Source organism: Dasypus novemcinctus, chromosome 12 (genome assembly GCF_030445035.2).
Source record: "Dasypus novemcinctus isolate mDasNov1 chromosome 12, mDasNov1.1.hap2, whole genome shotgun sequence".
Lineage (NCBI taxonomy): Eukaryota > Metazoa > Chordata > Mammalia > Cingulata > Dasypodidae > Dasypus > Dasypus novemcinctus.
The window spans coordinates 100,176,044-100,200,055 of NC_080684.1; the positions used below are offsets into that span (position 1 = coordinate 100,176,044).

General features: G+C 39.9%; 1 protein-coding gene across 19 annotated transcripts in view; it reads left to right on the forward strand.

The window, feature by feature from the left end:
- TNRC6B (trinucleotide repeat containing adaptor 6B) overlaps positions 1-24,012 on the forward strand; it is a 283,298-nt gene that overhangs the window by 247,986 nt on the left and 11,300 nt on the right. For all 19 annotated transcript variants that reach the window (XM_071218713.1, XM_058309155.2, XM_058309161.2 and 16 more), the window contains 5 exons: positions 1,371-1,496; positions 15,318-15,449; positions 15,737-15,835; positions 16,002-16,185; positions 22,623-22,760. In XM_071218713.1, coding sequence (XP_071074814.1) covers positions 1,371-1,496; positions 15,318-15,449; positions 15,737-15,835; positions 16,002-16,185; positions 22,623-22,760 — 679 coding nt within the window. The remainder of the gene's footprint in view (positions 1-1,370; positions 1,497-15,317; positions 15,450-15,736; positions 15,836-16,001; positions 16,186-22,622; positions 22,761-24,012) is intronic.

Genomic DNA, 24,012 nt, shown 5'->3' on the forward strand with positions numbered 1-24,012 from the left:
TTTCAATCATGAAACCATCAAGATACCTTTATTGTTCTAGAATTTAATGATGCCACTGCAAAGTTTTTCTTTAAAATTATTACCTTAATCCCCATCCCAGGAATAAGATGATAGTGGTGGCTTCAGTTCAGAGTATACATATTTGGTATAAGCAATGGTTCAGCTGTTTTTGCTGAGGATGTTCGGTGGGACATTTTCAAGTGTATGTTGCAAATGATGTGCTCATCCTACAGACCAGGGCTTTATCCAGTTGTGGAAAGACAAAGAGGAGAGAAGTTATTAAGGTGGTGGTGGAAAGACAGGCTAGGAAATAACTTTAATATGTTTTGATGCGATCAAAGAGTTTTAAAGGGTTTTGAGAACATAGTTAATTTGAGTGGGAAACAAGGAAGGTTTTGGGAAAAAACTTCATTACTGAGGATGACCTCTGAGCTGGGCCTTGAAGAGACCCAGTGAAGGTGGGGTAGAGTAGACCCTTAGGTAGAGCGAACACAGTGTCAGTTTATCAGCTATGGTTTCTTGCTGAAGGACTTTTCTGGAAACAAGTCAGAAAGGAAGGGCCATCATAGAGTCCAGAGTGGCTTTCTTTAGCTCTCTGATTAGAATAATCTAGAAATATCCCAGTGAATTTGGTCCTCCAGAAACCAGGGAGTTAAGCTTACTCTTAACTAGACTGTGATGTTTATGTATTTGAATAAGAAGTTACAGGTGAGCATGTCTGTTTTGGCAACCCTTCTCACTTTTTCCCTTTCTTCCTTTTTTATCCTACTGAGTGATTGATTCAGATTTCCTAATCTATTAATAGCAGAGAGGGGGACTAAGCTACCCAGAATAAGAAAGCGAGTCCAGATCTAAAGCAGGGTCCTCACGCATCAAGGCTCACAGTTGGATGGCAGTGATTTTATGATTGAACTAATTTAGAGGAGTTAATGTCATGGTGTTCTTTTACAATTGATATCATTCATGGGCCCTCATTTTTACTGTAAGTAAAATGAATCAAGATGGAACTCATAAGATTTGTGAATAAGCTTGGTAAACCCATATCTTAAGAAACAGAGTAGTTGAAGTAAATGTTTATATTGCCTATGCTTTTAAGTAACAGAGTTTAGTGCTTATTCTAATGTTTGACTAAATTTAATCCTTTTGGTTTATAGAATGCATCAAACTGCAGGGGTAATGATGATAAGTCCATGATTCGATTTGGATATTTTTTCTGAGTGTTCCAAGATGGGGAACGTCTCCTTATAAGTTTCTCTAATTCCCTGGAACGCAGTACATAATTCTTGTGCAGAATAGAAAGCCTGAACTGGTTCTTACTTGCATTTCTCTCATGTTAACAAAAAACCTGACTGTTGCTGTTATGTTTACAGGGTGGCAATCATGGTTTGTTTGGAAATAGCACAGCACAATCGAGAGGTATGCACACACCGGTGCAGCCACTAAATTCTTCTCCTAATCTCCGGGCACAAGTGCCTCCCCAGTTTATTTCCCCCCAGGTAAGCAATTTTATGTTTCCAGCATTCAGAATTAAAGACCTGGCAGGTGGCTATCAGTTGTTAATTGACTGGTTTTGTGGACATAAAAAAAATTACAGTTACCAGTCTAAAATGTGAAAAATCCAGATGCCAGGGAGTGAGAGTTTTTGAACAGGTGAAATCTATTTTCAAATTATATCTTGCTGGCAAAGCGTTACAATTATTTTCCTTTTAGATCTCCTAATTATTTTTCCAATACTATTTTTAAAACTGTATATAATTAAAACTATTTTATACGTTCTCATGTGTCAACTTTCAGAAGTTGGTTGTCCTTGAGGATACACCATCAAATAAAACAGAAGAATTGCCAGGTTCTTGATACTTTTGACAAATGTTGAGGAGGGATATGCCAAAACACTTAACTAGACACTCTAGGTGGTGGTTTTAGAACTAATAAAGTGGGAAGTGGACTTGGCCCAGTGGATAGGGTGTCCATCTACCACACGGGAGGTCTGCGGTTCAAACCCTGGGCCTCCTTGACCTGTGTGGAGCTGGCCCACACGTAGTGCTGATGTGCACAAGGAGTGCCGTGCCACACAGGGGTATCCCCCGCGTAGGGGAGCCCCAAGTGCAAGGAGTGCGCCCCGTAAGGAGAGCCACCCAGTGTGAAAGAAAGTGCCCCTGCCCAGGAACGGTGCCGCACACACAGAGAGCTGACACAAGATGACGCAACAAAAAGCAACACGGATTCCTGTGCCACTGACAACAGAAGCGGACAAATGAAGAACACGCAGGAAATAGACACAGAGAACAGACAACTGAGGGGAGAGGGGGAGAAGGGGAGAGAAATAAATAAATAATTTAAAAAAACCTTTGGGAAAAAAAAAAAGAACTAATAAAGTGGCTGTGACTCCGCATTAAATCTTATTCATAGAGCAGCTATGTGTAGAATACAGTCCATTGTGTACAAGGGAAACCCTTTAGGTCCATTTCTGAGTAGGAGAAGGACCACAAGTTGATTTGAGGGTAAAAGTGAGAGATTTGTGCCATCCTACTACCCACTCTCCCTCATACCTCTTTGTGAGTAAACAGCTCTGAGGAGCAGAGTAAACACTGATACCCTATGCAAGGATTCAGTGTGTAACCTTATTCTCCTTAGAATGTTACTTTAATAAGCTAATATTAAGAGTTTTCATCTATGGGAACCTCTTATGTTTTTTATAACATAACCTTTTTTGTAATGTATGTATTTTCAAAAAAATTCACTTTTCAAAAATGGGGGTGGGTTATATGGGCTTATTTTTTTTAATGCAACCCATTAACTATGTGACCCATTAACTTTAATTTTAAAAAGTGTTATTAAAAATTAAAATATTTTTAGATTGAAAAAATAAGTAAAATCATCATCGTCAAAAAAAGTTTTCAGTCTGTCTCATCCTGTGAAAGAGAGTAGGGAATGTACTAGATCCAACCATTAGATAATAAGCAGTCACTTTTTGTTGTATTGTTTTCTGAAAGGTTTTTTAAGGCAGAGACCTAAAATACTTTTTGAGACCATAATCTAGATTTCGAATCCTGCCCCACCTCCCTTCCTCCTACACAGTCCTGCGTGAGAGTCTGGGACTCTGTCCCCTGAGCTTCTTTCTCTTCCCCCTTTCTCTCCTGCCAAGTTCCAGTCATCCTTCATGCCCTACTTCATGATATGTCCCCTAGACAGAGCCATTCCTAGTGTCCCCAGCACTCCACAAGGGCAGCATCTTTTTAACTCTTGGAGTGCTTTCCAACATTCCTGGGTTTCAGGCTGACATTCGTTCCATGGTTTTCAAATGTCTTGCATGTGCCAGGCACTGTGTTGGAGACACCCAGATGTAGAAAACAACATCTCTCCCTTCCTAGCCTCTTGGTGTCTCTTGGTGTTGGTGAAGCAGGGTGAGGAAGGGGGCGATAGCAGAACATTGAGCAAATAATTGGAATACTGTATGGTGAATATCGTATAGAAGTTGCAGAGTTTGTGGAGTCATTCAAGGCTCCACACTAGCAGTGACATTTGAATTGGGTCTTGAAGAATGAGAACTTGCTGGGCACAAATTAAAGATGCTTCCTTAGCTGCAGAAGCAGCACATGCAAGGGACAGTGATATCTGGAACAACATGGGAGGTTTGGGGAGATGCAGTTTGTTAGAATAATTAATTTGATTTTGTGGAAGCATGTTTGCTTTCTAGAGTAGAATGGGAAGAAACTAACTGGGAAGTTTGGGACCAATTTTGAAAAAGCTTTGTCTTACCAAGGAGTTTAGACTTTATCCTACAAGCTGGTGCTTGTGGGTATGGTCAGTGACCATTATCTGGGGTGCCAGTTTAAAAATGTAATTCCTAGTCACCCTCCAAGAGATTATTATGTGCACCCCAAAGTTTGGCTATTACTGTTATTAGTGATAGAACATTAGGCACTATTTTTGAGTTGAGTAGTGATACAGGAAAATTTATGTTTTAGAGGGATAACACCAGGGAGTGGAAGTGGCTCACGCTATTGAGCGCCTACTTCCCACATGGGCAGGTCCTGGTTCAATCCTTGGTGCCTCCTAAAAACAAAAACCAAACAACAAGGGAAGTGGCTGTGGCTCAATCACTTGGGCCATCTACCATATGGGAGGCCCTGAGTTCGTGTCCCAGGGCCTCCTTGTGAAGGCAGGCTCGCCCACAAACACCGCAGAGAGCCGACTCAGCAAGGTGATGCAACAACAAAAAAAGAGAGACAAGCAAGAAAAAAAGAAACAAAAAACACAAAGACGAGCGCACAGAGCGGGCAGCAAGCAAGCCGCAAGGGAAGAGTGGAAATAAATAAATACAGACACAGAAGAACGCACAGCAAATGGACACACAGAGCAGACAGCACACAAAAAGCCACAAGGTGGGGGATATAAAACAACAACAACAACAAGCAAATAAACGAAAAAATCAACTCAGGGGAGCCGATGTGGCTCAGTGATTGAACACAACCAGCTGCCTGCATGTGAGGTCCTGGGTTGGATCCTTGGCCCTGACAGCGATATAGAGGACATGTTTGAGAGGCAGAACAAGACCAACGGAGACCAATTATGAGGCTAATACAGGAGTCCAGGTAAGACAGTGCAGTGGGAATTAAAACCTTCTCGTAACAGTCACTGATGATCTTTGTGTGGCCAAATATGGTGGTCTCTACTCCATTCCCATCTCATTTAATACATCAGCAGCATTTGACACAGTTAATCACTCAGACCTCTTCTCTTCACCATCAATAGCCACTACCAGGCCATCTTACCCAGTAGGATGTCTTTAAATACTGACAGTTCCAGAATTGTGTTTGCAACCCAGGTCTCTCGTCTCAATTCCCCAGACGGCTGAATGTCTTTTCTCATTTGCCAAATAGGCATGCCTTAGGTTAACATGTCCAACGCTGAACTTTTGATTCCATCCCATACTCTCCTCCAAAAACAGCCTCTTAGAAGTGTGTAGACCACAGTTCTCAGCACTGTTCATCACTCTTCTCACTCTTGCAGTTCACATTCAGTACAACCACATATCCTCCCTTTAAAGTTTATCCAGAATTGAACCATTTCTCACCACCTACACTGATTCCAACCCCCAGCCAAGCCACAACCGTTCCTCTCCTAGATTATTGCTATGGCCTCCTGACTGGTCCTTGCCCTGCTTCATTCAACAGTTTCCTATATTACCTACCCAGAAGTTGACCTGATACTTGGAAACTGCATCGTCCAATATGGTAGCACCTGTGGCTGTTGAGCACTTGAAATGTGGCTACTGCAACTGATGAATGGAATTTTTACTTACATTTAATGTTTATTAAATGTAAAAAGTCACATGTGGTTAAGTACTGCTGTTTTGGTCAGTGCAGGTATAGAACATTTTTACCTCTAAAAGTTCTGGGGAGTTGATGTAGCTCAGTGATTGAACAACTGCTTCCATGTACAAGGTCCTTGGGTTCACTCCCCCATACCTCCTAATACATACTTATATACATAACCCACCCACCCAGGAATGACTTCCTAAAAAGAATTCTAGGTTCCCTGTTCTACACTCCTTTAAAACATTTTTTGGATAGCACTTCTCTAAAGCATAGCTAGATAATATTACCTCTTTACTTGGAACTGTCTCATGGCTCCCTTTTTCACTTAGAATATAAATCATTTCTTACTGTGGCCTTTGAGGCTTTTCCTGATTAGAATCCCCACCATGGGAAGCGAATTTGGCCCAATGGATAGGGCATCCACCTACTACATGGGAGGTCCATGGTTCAAACCCAGGGCCCTCTGACCCTGTGGTGAGCTGGCCCACGTGCAGTGCTGATGCACGCAAGGAGTGCCATGCCACACAGGGGTGTTTCCCATGTAGGGGAGCCCCATGTGCAAGGAGTGCACCCCATGAGGAGAGCCGCCCAACGTGAAGAAAGTGCAGCCTGCCCAAGAGTGGTGCTGCACACACGGAGAGCTAACACAGCAAGATGACGCAACAAAATGAGACACAGATTCCGGGTGCTGCTGACAAGAATACAAGCAGACACAGAAGAACACACAGCGAATGGACACAGAGAACAGACAACTGGGGTGGGGGGAGCAGGGAAGGGATAAAAAAAATTAAAAATCTTTAAAAAAAGAATCCCCACCACCACCCTATATCCTACTACTCCCCCATATGTTCAGTCCTCTCAAACCCCTGAGATACTCTTCCAGACTGCTGCATGGCTCAGTCCTTATTTCCTTCAGTGCTCTGCTTCAGTGCCACCTTATTAGAGCGGCTTTCCCAGATGCCGCCATCACCCCTGCTGTTGTTCCACATCCTCTTTAGCCTGCTTTCTTCTTCCTATGTTCCTATGTAATATGCATCCCAGTGGCAGGGTCTGTGTCTGCTTTGTTCACTGCTGGATCCGGAGCATTTAGAACTATGCATGACCTATGTTTTAAGTTCGGTAGATATATGTTGAGATACTTTAGAAAAATTTTGAAAGTGTAGTTGTTAGGAAAGTGTTGTTTAATTAATCTTGAGACTTTTAGGTGCCACAAATCTTTTTATGCCAAAACTCTTATCTGCTCTATTTGAATTTTTAAAAAAAGGTACTTGTGAATCTGCATATTCTTAAAATTTGCTTATTTAGCAAAACTCAGTTAACATCTATTTAATGTATAATGAAGGCAGGATACTAAACAATGGAATCTTCCTTTTTCACGTTTCCATATTTTTTATTTAAAAACTTATTTTTTATATCAAGGTTACAGGTTGCTCAGTTAACAAGATAATAACTGCAATAACAGTAAATCTGCTTTGGTCAGTGGTTATACTTCCCCTTATTTTTGTTCATTGCTCAGTCTTGAGGGATTTGGAACAATGTATCCTCTACTTCAGTACTTCAGGCTGGGAAGAGATGTAGATATTATGGGTCAGAGGAATGGAATTTTTTGCATGCAGTTGAAGATACTCCTTGCTTTTGGGATGGGGCTAGTTCTTCATCATAATTTTGTTAGTTGTCTAGGACAAGCCTAAAGAACTGGAGAGTAGAAGTTAGTTGGCCTTATTTCTGCTGGTTTTTAGGGCTTAACCAGCATAGGAACAATCCAAAGGTTTTTAAGTCTCTGAGAAATACACTTAAAAGTTATAGATTCAAATAAAAAAAGTAAAAGTATCATGATTAGGGGATTTATAAATGAGTATAGCTCTGTTATATTGGGGAAAATAGCTTTTCATAGATTCCCAGAAAGAGCCCGCCGAGGAGGCGTTAACTCCACAAGACTGTGTGGCTTGCCTGTGGTGTCTGGATATCCCGGGCCTCAGGAGCACATCGGTTTGAGGTTTTGTTTACTATGGCAGTTCATGAAGTCTGGCTGAGACCACTGTAAGCATAACCTCCAGAATGACTATCTGACTCACTTTGAAATCTCTTAGCCATAAAAACTCTATTTTATTTAATATTTACCACTTTTGATCAAAGTCTTTCTTCAAATGTGACACTGATTAATACTTAGTAATAATCCTTCAGTGCCCAGTGGGGGGTGCATCCCTGGGAGTCATGCCCCACATTGGTTGGAGGGGAGGTGGTGAGTTTATTTGTAGAGAAAGGCCACATTTGAATAACAAGAGGTTTTCAGGGGGTAACTCTAAGACATTAAGTATAATTAGGCTTAGTTTCATTATTACAAGAATAGGATTCCTAAGTGTAAACATTAAGAGTGAGTTTGGCTTATTAGCCTGTTTTCTATTAGGCAAGGCTTATATATTGCAGAGCTTTTGGCCATGTTAATTGAGAAAGTAGCAGGACTTCCCCAAAAGGGAAGTTTAATATTTTGTTAGCTTCTGTGAGGGCCTCTGTCTATCCAGAAAACATACCTGTGGCAACAAGGACACATTTCTATCCCATAGAAGTATGTAGCTATACAATGTTCAAGATTTACTCAAACATTTCCCCCTTATTATTGGATATTAAACTATGTCTAATACTCTACTGTTATAATTAATTCTGCAGAGAAATTCTTAATAATAAATCTTTCCCCATGTTAATTCTAAATTTTGATTCCCAGGTGTCTGTCGAGACACCTAGCCGTGTCTCACCTTTACCTTCTTACCAGGGTAATGTTAACTGACAGGTAGAACATGATTTATATAGCAACATTCCCATAACCACATCCCCCATTGTTAACACTTCAATAACATTGATACCTTCATTAGAATTGACACAAAAATGTTAAAATATTACTGTTAGTCCATATTTTGCTTTAGGTGCATTTTCCCCCATTTACCACCCTATTATTAGTGCCTTGTACTAGTGATCTACTTTTGCTATAGATCTTTAAAACATTCTTATATTTGTATTATTAACCACAATCCTTGGCCACCACAGGGTTCATTCACTGTGTGGTACAATCCCATGTTATACATCCCATATATCTTTCTAGTAACAAAAATGACCCAAAACTTCCCCCCCCCATTTTTATATTTTAAAAAACAGAGTTGCTGGGTAGCTTAATTTAAAAATAATAATAATAATAAAACAGTATAGTAACCACACTGAAAATCTGAATAGTGGGCAGAAAATTCTTCTAGAATCCCCACCCCCATACACCCCAACTCCCATTCAGACTTTGTCCATGGACAGGCATGTTTTTCACATAGTCATGGTAACTATTTTACCATGGTAACTGCTGGTTTTTGTTTGTTTGTTTGTTTTAAAATTTATTTATTTATTTCTCTCCCCTTCCCTCTCCCCACCCCTGTTGTCTGTTCTCTGTGTCTATTTGCTGCATCTTCTTTGTCCGCTTCTGTTGTTGTCAGCGGCACAGGAATCTGTGTTTGTTTTGGTTGCGTCATCTTGTTGTGTCAGCTCTCCGTGTGTGCGGTGCCATTCCTGGGCAGGCTGCACTTTCTTTCGTGCTGGGCATCTCTCCTTATGGGGCGCACTCCTTGTGCATGGGGCTCCCTTACGCTGGGGACACCCCTGCGTGGCACGGCACTCCTTGCACACATCAGCGCTGCGCATGGGCCAGGTCCACACCGGTCAAGGAGGCCCAGGATTTGAACCGCGGACCTCCCATGTGGTAGGTGGATGCCCTAACCACTGGGCCAAGTCCGCGACCTGATAACTGCTGTTTTTTGTGTCATGAGTATTTTCTCCTGTTACTACATAGTCTTCCTGTTGTTCGTTCTTAATGATGGCATCATGTAGACTTATCTTGATTTACTTAAACATTTTTCTCCTATTATTGGATATTAAACTATGTCTTATATTCCACTGTTATAATTAATTCTACAGAGAAATTCATATACATAAATCTTTGCCAATATTATTTCTAAATTTAGATTCCCAGAACAAAATCTCTGGGTTAAAGCATATGAACATTGAGAAATAATGTAAGTAAATAAATAATAAAAATTATACAACCATTTTAACAACTTTATCGGGAAGAATATGTCATGTAAACATAGAAATATCAAAACTTCTTTGTAAGATTTATTTACAAATATTTTAAGCTTTTGGTGTTTTCTTACTGCCTTTTTCCTCCTAGTACTTGAATATTCAGAAAGTAATATTTTCTAGCAGGCATTTGTCTTGCTTTTAAAATAGTGTCATTTTGCACCTGCGATGCTTAGTTAAATGCCATATTGACTCCAACAAGAGCTTCACTTTCTCCAACCCAGCTGGAAATTGAAGTTTTAAACCAGAATAATTAATTCCCTGCCACAGGAAATGTGAAAATTTGCACTTTAATTACTCTGCATCTCAGGTAGGAACAGCTATTTGCCAGGAGCCTGGAGTTGCTCTAGTTCTTTTGTATTCATTGGAGAAAGGCAGTATATGTACAATCTGAAGAATGGAGAAGTTGAGCAAGAAGACTAGACAAGGGATAAGAACTCTGCCTGCCATATGGGAGGACCCTGGTTCTGTCCCTGGGGCCTCCTGATGATAAAGAAGAAGAGAAAGCGTGCCTGCTTGGTGAGCTGAGTGACTGCGTGGTGAGCCAAGTGCCCACGTGGTGAGCCGAATGCCTGCACGGCAAGCCAAGTGCCCACGTGGGTGCTTGTGTGGCGAACCGAGTGCCTGTGCGATAAGCCAAGTACCCATGCAAGTGCCCACGTGGTGAGCTGAGTGCTTGTGCAAGTGAGTCACTCAGCAAGATGATGACATAGCGAAAGAGAGAGGAAAGGGAGAGTCAAAATGAAGCATAGCAGAAACCAGAAACTGAGGTGGCGCAGGTGACGGGAAACCTCTCTTCACATCAGAGGTCCCCAGGATCGAGTCCTGGTGAATCCTAGAGGAGGAAAATTGAGAAGAGAAGATAAAAAAGAGAAATAGATACAGAAGATCACACAGCAAATGGACACAGACAGCAAAAATAGCAGAGTGGGGGAGGGGAAGGGGAAACATTAAATCATTTTAAGAGAAGACTAGAGAAGTCCTCATAAGTGTAACATATATTATAGTGTTTATAATTGTCAATTTATGGAGTGTATGGGATGTCGGCCTTTATATTGTAAGTTTTAATGAGAGTCTTGTGTTAACATCCCTTTTCTTTTTTTATATTCTTTTTTTCCCCCCCTTTCTAGTTGTGTCGTCTTTTTGGTACATCGCTTCATGGTGTGGTGGCCTGCATCTCTCCATGCAGGTCTGGGACACCTGTATTTTTTCTTTTTTTTACCAGGAGATTCCTAGGGATCAAACCCGGGACCTCCATGTGGTAAACGGGAGCTCAATTGCTTGAGCCACAGCCACTTCCTTCTCTATATTCTTGCTATATCTACCTACTTGTCTGTATATCCTGAATCAATATGTTGTTTCATTTTGTCGGTTCTTGCCCTTTATATAATGGAATCATATAGTAAATACCCTTCTCTAACTTTTTTAACTTGACATTGTTTCTGAGATTTCCCCATGTTGTTTTGGGCAGTTGTGATTCATAGGTTCATATTATATGACTATACCATATTAATTTGCCTGTTCTTTTCTTGATGGACATCTGGGTTGTTGTCAGATTTTTGCTTTTAGGAGCATTGCTGCTGTGGATGTTCTTATACTCATCTCCTAGGACAGATTTCTCAAGGGCACTGCATATTTTACATTTATTTTCTTTTATTTTGAATAGGTTTTTTTTTAGCTACTTTTGAATATTAGGAAGACTTCAGGGGAAAAAAAGAATAATGGGCTTTTGTCGAGAGATGGGATACATTCTCAATACTGAAGAGAAAGAAATGGTTGATCCCAAGACCACTGGTTTGTTAGAACTGTTTTAACTGAACAAAGAAGAGAAATGTAAGCACAGACAGCAGCCATTTATTTCAGAGGCCAACAGGTCTGAAGACAAAATAAACAGTGGACATTTCCAGTGAATCATAGAAGAAAACTTTGGAAAGGAGACTGGAAACAATGTTGATGGCCTAGAGCAGCACTGTCCAACAAAAATAGAACACAAGCCATATAATATCATTTTAAATTTTCTAGTACATTAAAAAAAGTAAAAAGCAGGTAAAATTTATGTTAAATAGTGTATATACTTTTACCCAGCATACCCCAAATATTAACATTTGACATATAATCAATATTTTTAAGTTATTAATGAAATTTTTACTTCTTTAAAATCTGTCTTTGAAATTTGGCATGTATTTTCCATTTACTGCATATCGCATTTTAGCCCCATTTCAGATGCTCAATTGTTATACGGGGCTAGTGTTTTAAATATTGGACAGCATGGACCTAGAGGTTATACTAATCATAGTTACTAAATCAGATACATTTAAGATTCACACTGAAAGAAGTAAATGTTGATTTCATGGGTTATTAAGGTTTGGTGGGATACAACTGCTTTGGAATACAGTACTGAAAGCATAGAGTATGCTTTTAACATGCTTCCCCTGCCCCCACCCTCCTCCAATCTCTTACTACAGGGGAATTAGAATTATTTTAACAGAAGCAATGAGTTAAGTCATGCTGGTGAGCAAATGGGTGAACTCAGAGGAGAGCTGAAGAAGAGTTATTATATTGGGGGAAATTGTGGAGGGGCGTGTTTCTCATGCTGTTTATAAAACTGGTGCAGAGACAAAACACATGGATTCCATGCTCATTTTGTACTCACATCTGGAAGGAGTCCAGCAGTTGAAACAGGAAATCAAACAAGTTTTTTAATTGGTTGGTAACACTCAGCATAGAGAGGAAGCAGCTGGGAGAACTATTACTTGAATCCACAGTACTTTCCGAAATGATAGACTTGACAGTGAATTGAAATGGGATCTTGGAAGAAGATGAGTTTGTGAGCTAGTTAATGGAAATCTGAACTGAAGATATTTCTAGACTAGAAAATATCAGAAAAGATAGACTTGTCCATGAGAAGATGGCAGCGACAGTGGCTCAAAACTGTTAGGAAACTGAGAAATTTAATATGATGCTAAAGGAATAAGAGGGGAATATCTAATAGGGAAGCTTTCTCATGGAAAATAAGGGTATGAAAGCAAGAATGAATGTAAGAGTAATACTGGCATTAAAGAGTTGTTTTGTCAGGAGGATTATAATATAAAAGAAGCTGAGGTCGCAAAAAAGTAGGCAGATTAAAAGAACCTTTTGAGTTATGTGTGGTGCAATGTGGCAACTGGGAGAGGAATCACCACTTGGTACTAATTGTGTAATGCTGACAGATTACCAAGTGGAAGAAATTTTTACTGCTTTTGTCTTCTCTGTTAAGAAGGATGTTCAAACCAAAAGGGCTAAAGCAAATTGAATCCTATAGCAGGGAATGAATTTGCAAACAGAATTGCAGAGCCCCATCTGTGATCTTTGAGGATTGTTGGGCTTTTTCTATGCCCAAATTCTGAACAGGGGCCAAATGTCCCCTTTACTGCTGATAAATGGATTCAAGAGAATGTGGCTTGCTTCAGGCAAGTGAGCTTCCTAATACTGAATTCTAAAATTACTCTCTACCCCCGCCCCTCCAGTACTGGAATGGGTGGTCCTCCCTTCAGTTTGCTGCCAAGAAGGGAAAAGAGGCCTGGAGTGCTGTGCTGATAGTAGAGTCTCCCTACGCAAAGCCTTAAATCAGAAATGGGAAAGAAGCACCTCTCCCACCACAAGGAAGCAAAGAGAATGGGGAACATTTTTAAACAGTGGTTGAAAGGAAAATAAAGACTGATAGTCTTGGCAAGATTCTAAACTACTTTATCAAGAAGGTGGCTTTTGAGCACCTTTGTGGGAATCTGTAATCATAGTTTGCTAACAAGTTTTAACTTATTTCCTTCGTTGATTGGTAAGAAATACTGGATCATAAAAATGATATAGTCATTGTGTCTCTATTTGAACCAGCCGTTTGTTAAGCTGTTTCATTGTTTTGGATGAAATGGGGGAAAAAGAGGCTAAATACTAAAACAGTTGTGTAGATTAGTAAATAATTAACTATTCCTGAGTTCTTTTTTTTTTTAAAGATTTTTTTATTTATTTAATTCCCCCAACCCCCACCCCCGGTTGTCTGTTCTATGTGTCTATTTGCTGCGTCTTGTTTCTTTGTCCGCTTCTGTTGTCGTCAGCAGCACGGGAAGTGTGGGCGGCGCCATTCCTGGGCAGGCTGCACTTTCTTTCCCGCTGGGCGGCTCTCCTTACGGTTGCACTCCTTGCGCGTGGGGCTCCCCTACGCGGGGGACACCCCTGCGCGGGGGACACCCCTGCGTGGCACAGCACTCCTTGCACGCATCAGCATTGCGCATGGGCCAGCTCCACACGGGTCAAGGAGGCCCGGGGTTTGAACTGCGGACCTCCCATGTGATAGACGGACGCCCTAACCACTGGGCCAAGTCTGTTTCCCTATTCCTGAGTTCTGAACCCTCAGTTTCAGTTTGGAAGGAAGTTTTAAGTGGGATATATGCTGTTAGATTCAACATTCCCTGTAATGACCAGATGGCAGAACACAAAGTAGGAATAAGTGGAATAATAGGGTAGAAAAGAACTTGATGGACTGACTTTCAGGTTAAAATATTAAAAATAAGGGAAGCAGATGTGGCTCAAGTGATTGAGCTCCTGCCTACCAATGGAAGGTCCCAGGTTTGGTTCCTGGGGCCTCCTGGAGAAGATGAGCAAGACAGCAAGCTGATGTGACAGGCTGGCATGGTGAGCTGGCATGGTGAGCAGATGCAATAAGATGACACAATAAGAAGACACAAAGACAAAACACAGTAAGAGTGACAATAAAACAGGGAGCTCAAGTGATTGAGTGCCTCTCTCCCACATGGGATGTCCCAGGTTCAGTTCCTCGTGCCTCCTAAAGAGAAGAGAGGCAGACACAGAGAGCACACATTAAATGGACGCAAAGCAGACAGCAAGTAAAAACAATGAGGGTCAGGGGGGCCAGTAAATAAATAAAATCTTTAAAAAATTAATTAAAATTTTAAAAACCAACTATCTACATATTATTACATTTGGAGATGAGGAAAGTGAGGCTCAAAAAGTATAAGTAACTGGCTCTGGGTCACATAGCTTAGAAATGGAAGAGCTGGGAAGCAAAGCCTGACAGTCTTAACTCTAGAGCTAAACAGCTAGCCAGTGTGCTGCTTACTGCTCATGGAAGAGGAATTTGTTCTGACCCCAAGGGGATCCAGTGGGTTCAATTGGATGAAAGTGCAGGGAAGCTCATTTCAGGTCAGTTAAAAAACCTTACATGAGCAGTCCAAAGATGAGAGGGCACTATTTCTGTCACTGAAGGGTCCTAGAGCCTAACCTGGCTCTCTTCTGAAAATCAAGAAGGAATGGGAGCAGCAGCTGCACCCCTGACCAGCTGATCTTCCAGGCTCATTTGCACTGGTTCCCTGCATCTCTGTGAGTGAGTGGAAGGAGGAGGCATGAGTTGAAACCCCATATCTCCTACTTACAAGTTAATATAGATATAAATATGTGTGTATGCGTTTCATTTATGTAGCAGAAGTACTATCTTTCAAACATGTGTTTATGAGCTTTATGCAGTTTGATATATTTTGTTTTATGACTTTGTTCCTGAAATAATTCCTCATTGAACAAAAACCATATTGTCACAAAAAAATTTTTCTTGCAGATGTCTTCCTGATTGTAAAACTCATAATTTTCATTGTAGAAAAATTAGTGTGAGAAAAGAATAAAAAACTCTTTTAATCTCACTGCTTAGAGACAACCATTGCTAATACTTTGATGTATTTTCCTCCATCCTGTAATAATCATAAATATTTTTTTAAGGAAAAAGTTGACAACACTTGCTTTAGACCTATTGGGATTCTTTTCACAGAAAAATAATTTTATTTATTTATTTTTTTTTATGTTCTGATGCATTCTGAAAGTTGCTTTTTGTTGTACTAGGTTTCTGCCTCAATGCTCAAGCAGTTTCCCAACAGTGGCCTGAGTCCAGGTCTTTTCAATGTGGGGCCCCAGTTATCTCCTCAACAAATTGCCATGCTGAGCCAGCTTCCACAGATTCCCCAGTTTCAGTTGGTAAGTGGCAGATTATCCTCTTGGAGCTAAATAGGTCATTTGTGTTTTTTTCCCCCCACTTCTTTTATCTTTGTCAGTTTTTTTATGCAAACTACTGACTATGCTTTAGGGTTAATGTATCAGCCCAGCCGGTGGTAGATGGAACCAAGAGACCAGGAATTTGGTGATAATTTTATCACTAGAACTTTTGATGTAGTGACCTATACTTCAATCCACAAACACTTCCAGTGTTCTCAGTTAGCCAACTGTAGGTGCCATTTGGCCCTCTCTTTCTCCTTGTTTTGTAGGCATGTCAGCTTCTCTTGCAGCAGCAGCAGCAGCAGCAACAGTTGTTGCAGAACCAGAGAAAGATTTCTCAAGCTGTGCGCCAGCAGCAAGAGCAGCAGGTATGTGCTTTCTTAAATCAGTTGTAGGTAAGGGAGTGCAAGGATCCCTCTAGAGTAGGTCTGTGTGAGGAGTGCATCACCGTTTAACCTCTTTGGTAGCAAAGACTACTATCGTTTTTCTGTTTTTCCTTGGGATTCCTACTCAAATGGGCCTCCCTACCTCCAGCTTGCTCGAATGGTGAGTGCACTCCAGCAGCAGCAGCAGCAGCAACAGAGGCAGCCTAGCATGAAGCATTCACCGTCTCACCCTGTTGGGCCCAAGCCACATCTGGACAACATGGTACCCAGCGCTCTGAATGTGGGGCTCTCAGATCTTCAAACCAAAGGGCCAATACCTGGATATGGTTCTGGTAAGGTGTTAGTGATTAAAAACTTCCTTTGTTTCACTTTGTTTTTTTAAACTGCCTTTCATATCCTAAAAGGGATTGGACATACGTTATTCTCAGTTATTACAGTCATCGTACAAGATAGATAGATATTCTTAAACTGTTTTATAGATGTGAAATCTGAGGCCCATAGAATTTCAGTGACTTTCCAAAGCTCACTATGCAACTAGTAAATAGCAGAGACAGAGCTCCAACCTTCTGTAACCCCTCTGGCTCCAAAGCAGTCTTTTACTCCAACATGCTTATGAATGTCAACCTGCTCTACTACCACCAGGAATTTTTAAAAGACACATGTCTGAGGTTATGATCTCCTAAAACATTTGAAAAAGAATGAGTAATTAAAATTATAAATCAAACTGTTACAATTCATCTATTAGTATTACTGTGATTTAAATGGAATTAAGAGAAGTAAGATTATACTTTTGACATCCATCAAGAATTTTTTTGGCAGGCAGATCGTAGCTCTTTCAGAACTTGGGAACATATTGTAAGCAGAATTCGATCATTGGGGACAACTGTAATTTAAAAATTAAAAAGGCACCATGGCACTGGATCTCTTCCCAAATTAGAAAATATTTAGACTTCAGGTAAATAAGATGCTGTTCTGTACAAACTCAAAACAAGAGTTGGGAAGAATGAAAAGCCATGCTCCTAGGTGACAAAATGGCCCTATTCTCGATGTTCTCATTCAGTGGTCTTCCACCTGGGTACCCATATGCAGGAGCAGGCAAAGACTTCCAGGCATCCATGATCCTGGATGGTTTTAAGGAAATTAATATATGAAAGTGAATTCTTATAAATGATCTGCCTGAGTACTGACTTAAATTTGAAATAGTCTTTCTTCCACTTGACAAAAAAGAAGGCAAAACCTCACACATCTCACCTCTTCTTTTGGTGTGCTCATCGGGGGTAGAGGCCAGACCAGGGGCCCCTCCCTTAATGATTAATGGAAGTGTCATTAATGGTGGCTTCCACTCTCTACCTTCTTAGTCAGATTTTCTCTTAAGGATGAAGTATGGCATAAGAATTTGGGTATCTTCACATGTGTGTTAAGTTGTTCTGAATTTCCACACAGTAAAAAGCAGAATTCAGGGCAAAGGAGCTGGTATAGGTCAGTGGTTGAGCGCATGCTTCACATGTACGAGGTCATGGGTTCAAGTCCCAGTACCTCCTTAAAAAAAATAAAAAGAGGACAACTTTACCTCTTCTATCCTCCTTTGTCAAAGAACACATAGTTCTTGAGAAAAAGAACTTTAACTGGTCAGCGCAAAGCAAAGAGCTTTGCCAAAAATGGCCCTCTTCCCAGGTTTAGATGCAAGCAGTTCTTTTCAGCTCTTCTCAGTACTTATCTCTAGGATATATCATTAGCTGAAAAAGAAAAGCACCTTTCGTCAAAAGAGCTTGAGCAGTATAGGGTTGTGACACTAACTCAATTACACATTTTCAGAATGCCATCAGGCAAAACCTGTGGAAAAACATTATGTAATTCCTTTTAGGCTGGGTATGTGTTAGCAATTAGGTGTTAAAAACCTAAAATTATATGATGTATTTATTCCAGTGATGACCCTTAGAACATATTTATTTCCTGTCTCCTTTGAAAAGGTAAAATTATATGTTGGCTGTGAATGTATCAGTTTTTAGCAACATATACCATTCTCATTTATTAAATACATAGAAAAAAATGTATCGTGATGTCTTGGTTTAATGGTGTATTATTTATGATTGTTATACTTGGTTCTTAATTAGTCCCAAAGCCTGAAGGATCAGAATTCAATATAGACATATATCACCTTTACTGATAAAATTTCATATATTTTTTTTTATCATACTCCTGTTTCATAAATAACTTGAAAATTGAGTTGTGCATTCTATTATTCCACATTAATAAGGAAAAACAGATTCTGGTTTATTAGCCTGTTTTTACATCTTATAACTTATTAAATCATTTATAAATTAATTATGTTTAGTTGTTTAAAAGTATTTTTTTTTTTTTATTTTTTTTGAAGGTCCCGGAATTTGAACCCGGGACCTGGTATGTGTGAAGCAGGTGTTCAACCACTGAGTGACACCCACTGCACTAGCTATATTTGGTCTTTATCATTGTAATTGTGGTCTCACAGCTTATAATCTACCTTAAAAGATGTTTTTTTGTGTGTGGTTTATTTCAGAGGTACAATTTTATTTACATTACCACATTTATTTGAATTGAAAAATGATGTTTAGGACTGAAAGGAAGTCTCAGTTGGCTAACTCTTAAATGAGCTTAAATATGCAGCTCATTTAATGAAAATGTACTTAAAGCATATGAAGATATATTTTAAATTTTTCCAAGAAAATATTTGGCAAAATGAAATAAAATGAACATTATTTCAGTTTTCTTAACACTAAGTAAATAAATCTATAAAAAGATATCTCTAGGTGAAGGGAGTAGCAAGAATAATGAAAAGTTTTTTAGTGAACCTTGATAAAGCTGCTTTTTTAGTATATTTTCCCAAAATTTAAAAGTTAGATGACTCGTAAAATTGCTTAACTTGCACATCAAATGGCTTCTAATTATCTGTTTACCGCAAAATTGAAAGTAGATGTGAGTTGTCAGGTGATGAATGAACTATGTAAAAATTATGTCTGGTATCTGCGTGATGGGTTGGGGGTGGGCATATACCTAAGAATGAATTCAAAGAATTAAGTGATATAAATATTATAGCAGGACGACTCCTATTCCTATCTATTTATATAAGTGGATAAGATATCTTAGCACTTTATATCTATAAAAATAAACATAAAGGAATAGAGACAAATGAACTGTCCCATTCTAATAATGTCATAGTCATACAAATAATGTCATAGTCATACATTGAGAAATAGTCACTAGTCTCAATAGAAAATGCATTCTCAAAGAAATTTTGCATTATATTTTTAAAATTTATCAAAATTTGTAATATATTTTTGTGTGGTACACCCAATGAAAAATGGAGTTGCGTATACTGGAGATTATGAAAGTGGCAGAACAGTCCCTTTGGGCTATAATGATTGTGAAAACAGTAGTTTGGTTTTGGATATATATATTAAAAAAATGTGACAGAATATAAAGAGAAATATAGACAGTGGGATTGAAGGAATGATCAGCTTACAGACAGGGTATTTTGCAAGGGGTTCTTCAGGGAGGAAAACACTGAGCTGATGATGAGACAAGTAATGGTAATGAAAAGGTGATGGGTTTTTAGGGTGTGTGGATGCAGTAGAAAGTGATTCTGGTATGGACAGATAAGGTAGGCAAGGGTTGTATTTGCAAGAATAAGATAGCATAGAGCTGTACTGGTAAAATGAGCCCCAGGGAAGGCAAGGGACATGTCTTATCTATATTTATACCTCAGCTTCTAATAAGGAGCCTGGCACAAATTAGGTACTTAAAAATATTCATTGAACTGAATCATGTAGTTTGAGTTGAGTTAAAGTTATGTCTGTGAACCGGCAAATTACAGAGAGGCCCCTTGATGGACTGAGGATATTTTGATGAAGTAGCAAGTACATAAAGTCAGTATTTTCCTCCTTTGGGTATGGTAACTCATAAAAAGCCCAGAGGTCACCAACAGAGCCCCCTTCTACCCTTTGTTAATGCAGCCACTGGAGCACAATGCCCCAGAATTCTTTCCATCGAGATGTGTTGAGCACATGCTTTATCCCAGTATCATACTGTAAGTAAGAGAAGACACAGGAGAATTATGTATAATCTTGACTTGATTTTTCCTTACATAGTTTTTGGTTCATAGATTATACTTTTCAAGGCAGTTTCATTTTCTCTTCTCCCTCTCACGCCCTTCAATTTTTTTTTTGTACCCAAACTTTGTCGTTTAGTTACGCTGCTACACAGTGTGGTGGCACTTGATCCACAAGTTTGTAATGAGAAAAACGCCTCCTTTACTTAAAGATCAGATGGAACTACTCAAACTCTTTCCTAAGATTTACAACTCTTAGTTTTCTACACTTTATGTGTCATAAAAGAAATTTAAGCAGCTGATATTAAATAATTCAGTATGAGTTTTAAGGAATTTTAGAGCAACTTTAAAGAAAGTTAATGTGTAAAGAATGACTCCTTATGTTCTTATTAATCCTTAAGTTTTTCTTTTTAATCTTATCCAAAATCTTAGGTTATTTTCAAAAGTTCTTTCTCCGTGATTGTGGGACTGAACTTTCCAGTGGCCTGGAATCGAAGCATCTTGGGCTGGTTTTCTCCATCAAAGGCAGAGCTCTAATTTGCCCATGGAGCAACCTGCTTATTAGGTCATTAATGCGAATGTCGGAGAAAGTTCTTCTTTCTTTCAATCTCCCTGGCCTCCAATCTCATTTCATTTGAGCTACATAGGAGAAAAGAAGAAAACAGCTTAACCCCTTCTTTAAAAAAAAAAAAAAAAAAGATCTAATTTGAAACATTCCTGGCTTATTCCAAGGATTTCTGTCCTACCTCCTCCCACCCCCACCCCCAGCAATCACTTGGACTAGTAAATTTGCTTATAAACAACTTAAATGAGCAGTGTTCTTTATATAAATAACATTTTAAACATAGATCAAGAAGGGTTTAGACTAGATTTGAACTTGATTGATTATACATTTATAAAACTATTACAGACAATTAAGGAAGGGAAGCATGACCAGGGCTCTCAGAGGAATTTGGGTAAATGAAACTTGAAAGCCAGTAAGGTGTCAGGGATGGAGGAGAGAGCAAGATCACCAGATGTTTAGAGGGGAAAGTGGGTTCAGTGTGGAGTCTGGTTTGGCTGGAGTTGCGCATTTTCTTGGGTAAGCATAGATTGGCTTTGGATTCTCGTAGGCCCCCTGAGCTTCGGAGTACTGAGGACCCTGCCTTCACTTTTGCTGTCATTGCTTTGTTTACTCTGGCTCCTTCTCATTTTTACATGGTTGTTCGTTGCTCTTCCTGTCCCAGTTCCTGTTTCATTTGTTTATTTTAATCCTTTATTTTACCTTTTTTTTTTTTAAGATTTATTTATTTATTTAATTTCCCCCCCCTCCCCTGGTTGTCTGTTCTTGGTGTCTATTTGCTGCGTCTTGTTTCTTTGTCTGCTTTTGTTTCTTTGTCCGCTTCTGTTGTCGTCAGCGGCACAGGAAGTGTGGGCGGCGCCATTCCTGGGCAGGCTGCACTTTCTTTTCACGCTGGGCGGCTTTCCTCACGGGCGCACTCCTTGCGCGTGGGGGCTCCCCCACGCGGGGGACACCCTTGCGTGGCACGGCACTCCTTGCGCGCATCAGCACTGCGCATGGCCAGCTCCACACGGGTCGAGGAGGCCCGGGGTTTGAACCGCGGACCTCCCATATGGTAGACGGACGCCCTAACCACTGGGCCAAAGTCCGTTTTCCCTATTTTACATTTTTGAGAGTCGGTTTGAGGAAGTATTAGGTACATGCTGACCTGAAATGGATGAGTAGACTCTGTGAGGTAGCACTGACAAGCCTCTTGCGTGTGGTTTCCACCTGTCCAGTCTGTGCAGTAGAAACAAATCACCTACCCGACTCTTACCTGTGAGCTTAGGCAAAATAAAAGCTGAACATCTGACTGCCTCCTCAAGCTTTCACGTCTTCCTCATTGCATGAAGATGTTTTTCAAATTGATCTCTCAGTTTCTACCCACAGCCCCTTCTAGCCCATTCTCACAACTGCCATTTCTTTTTCACAAACATAGTTATCACGCTTTCTTTTACTTAAAAATTTCTCTTTTTTCCTGACTCACAGAAGAAAGGTCCACACTCCTTGGCCAGATACCCAAAGACTGTATACAGCATGACTTAAGTTTACCCCTATCTCCCTCACTTCATCCCATAGTCAACTAAACACTAGAGAACATTGAATTTCTTCAACATTCCCTCAACACACCTGATTGTCTTGAGTCAAGTCATTGCTTCTATACTTTCTTTCCTTTGCTTACTCAAATACCTATCCTTAGCACCTATTAATAGATCAAATGTCACTTTTTCTATGCATCCTTTCCTTCTCCCGATACCCTTATCATAACCCTTTAGCTGCAGTTGTATCATATTGATATGATGTGTGGACATAACCATTTCAGTTGGAGAATCCCTGGCCCCAGCATACTATTTGGCACAAGTGCTGGCTACATGAGTGAGTGAATGCTTAAGGGCCCTGATATAGTCTTAATTAGATGACAGTCATACACTTTTTTCATATCTTGACAAAGAGATACCACTTTTTTAGCAAGCAAGAACCATGAGCTAAATTTTGAATCAGAGTATCTGTTCTGAGTGGAGGAAGCTTTCTGTGAATTAGTTTTTGAGTGACAAATGAAGGCATTCCTGGGTTCTGCCTCAGAATTCTTGGTTATCGATACTCAAAATTTACAGAAAGACATAGAATGTGTTTCCACATTTTAGGCTTCAGCTCTGGCGGCATGGACTACGGAATGGTTGGTGGGAAGGAGGCTGGAACCGAATCTCGCTTTAAACAATGGACCTCCATGATGGAGGGACTGCCCTCTGTAGCCACACAGGAAGCCAATATGCACAAAAATGGTAAGAGCAAACACAAACATACATTGTGAGTTGGAACCATTCTAATGACTCAGTTGCCCTGATGAAGCACCCTATAAGTTTAATTTGAAATACAGATCTTTCTCTTTTTCCTAATTGCATCTCTTGATTCTTTCCCCAAGTCTTATCTCCTACGGTAGGAAGGTTGGGGTTGTATGTATGTCAAATTATGGGGAACTTAAAGTGCTAGTTCTAATTAAGGGGAGCAAGATCTCCCATCAGCCGTGGGATTGAGGACCATCATAGTAGCAGTGAACTTGGGGACCCATTAGGGTAAAACCCTATGAATTGGTTGAGAGAAAGATCAGCTTGTTGAGGTTGAGTTGCAGAAAAGCACAACAAATAAGTATATATCATGTTGAGTGCTTGAACCGTATTAAGTTCATCAGCTTCTTAAAAACTTTCGTCCTTCAAATTCCAAGCATTGACCAATAAATCAGTGCATGAGATTTGAGCCTTCCGAAAAGCTTTCTCTTTTTTTTTGTGAATTACAGTGTCTGCAAGACAGTATTTGAGGGTGTTACAGGCTTTGGTTGTGAGTATGGGTTATCATGTCACTTCCTCTCCATAATTCTCTGTAACGGCTTCTACAGTTCTCTGTAAAATAGATTAAAGGTCTCAGAACCTTCCTTCAGCCTTTGTTTCACTGTTTGTTTTATTTGACAATAATTCAGTGGGACTCAACCGTATCCACGAGAACTGAGTATAAATAGATGTCTGGCTGTTTCTGTTGCAGCTCTTTGGCAGACCTTGGCCCCAGCCAAGTGACTCAGTCTAAAGCCTTTAGGTTTCCTTTACAAGCCACTCTTTAATGTGCCCAACCAAGAGGTCAGTGAAGTGCCACGTGAAATTCTCTGTACTACCTAAGCATTATCATTTGGCTTCATGCCATAAAGTCAAGAATGATTTATGGAAATTATTAAATCTGTTTCTGGATTGAATAATACAAGCCCAGCATCATCTATTGCTTTGGGCACTTTTTACTGCTTCCTTAGGCTGATGATTCATTGGGTCTCCCTGTCATCCCTAAGGACATGATAAGTGCATGAAAATAAATATGAAATGGCATGTGAGAGGATATCTCAAAGGTAAAATATCCACTTGCCTTTTCAGAGGTTATAAATAATGTTTTCCCATTCCCTTAGCAATCTCCAAGGTAATTGAGCTTTTCATTTTCCACTACTTCACTATAATGTGCCCCTGAGCCACATTCCTGCCAGTTGCTTCCAGAAAG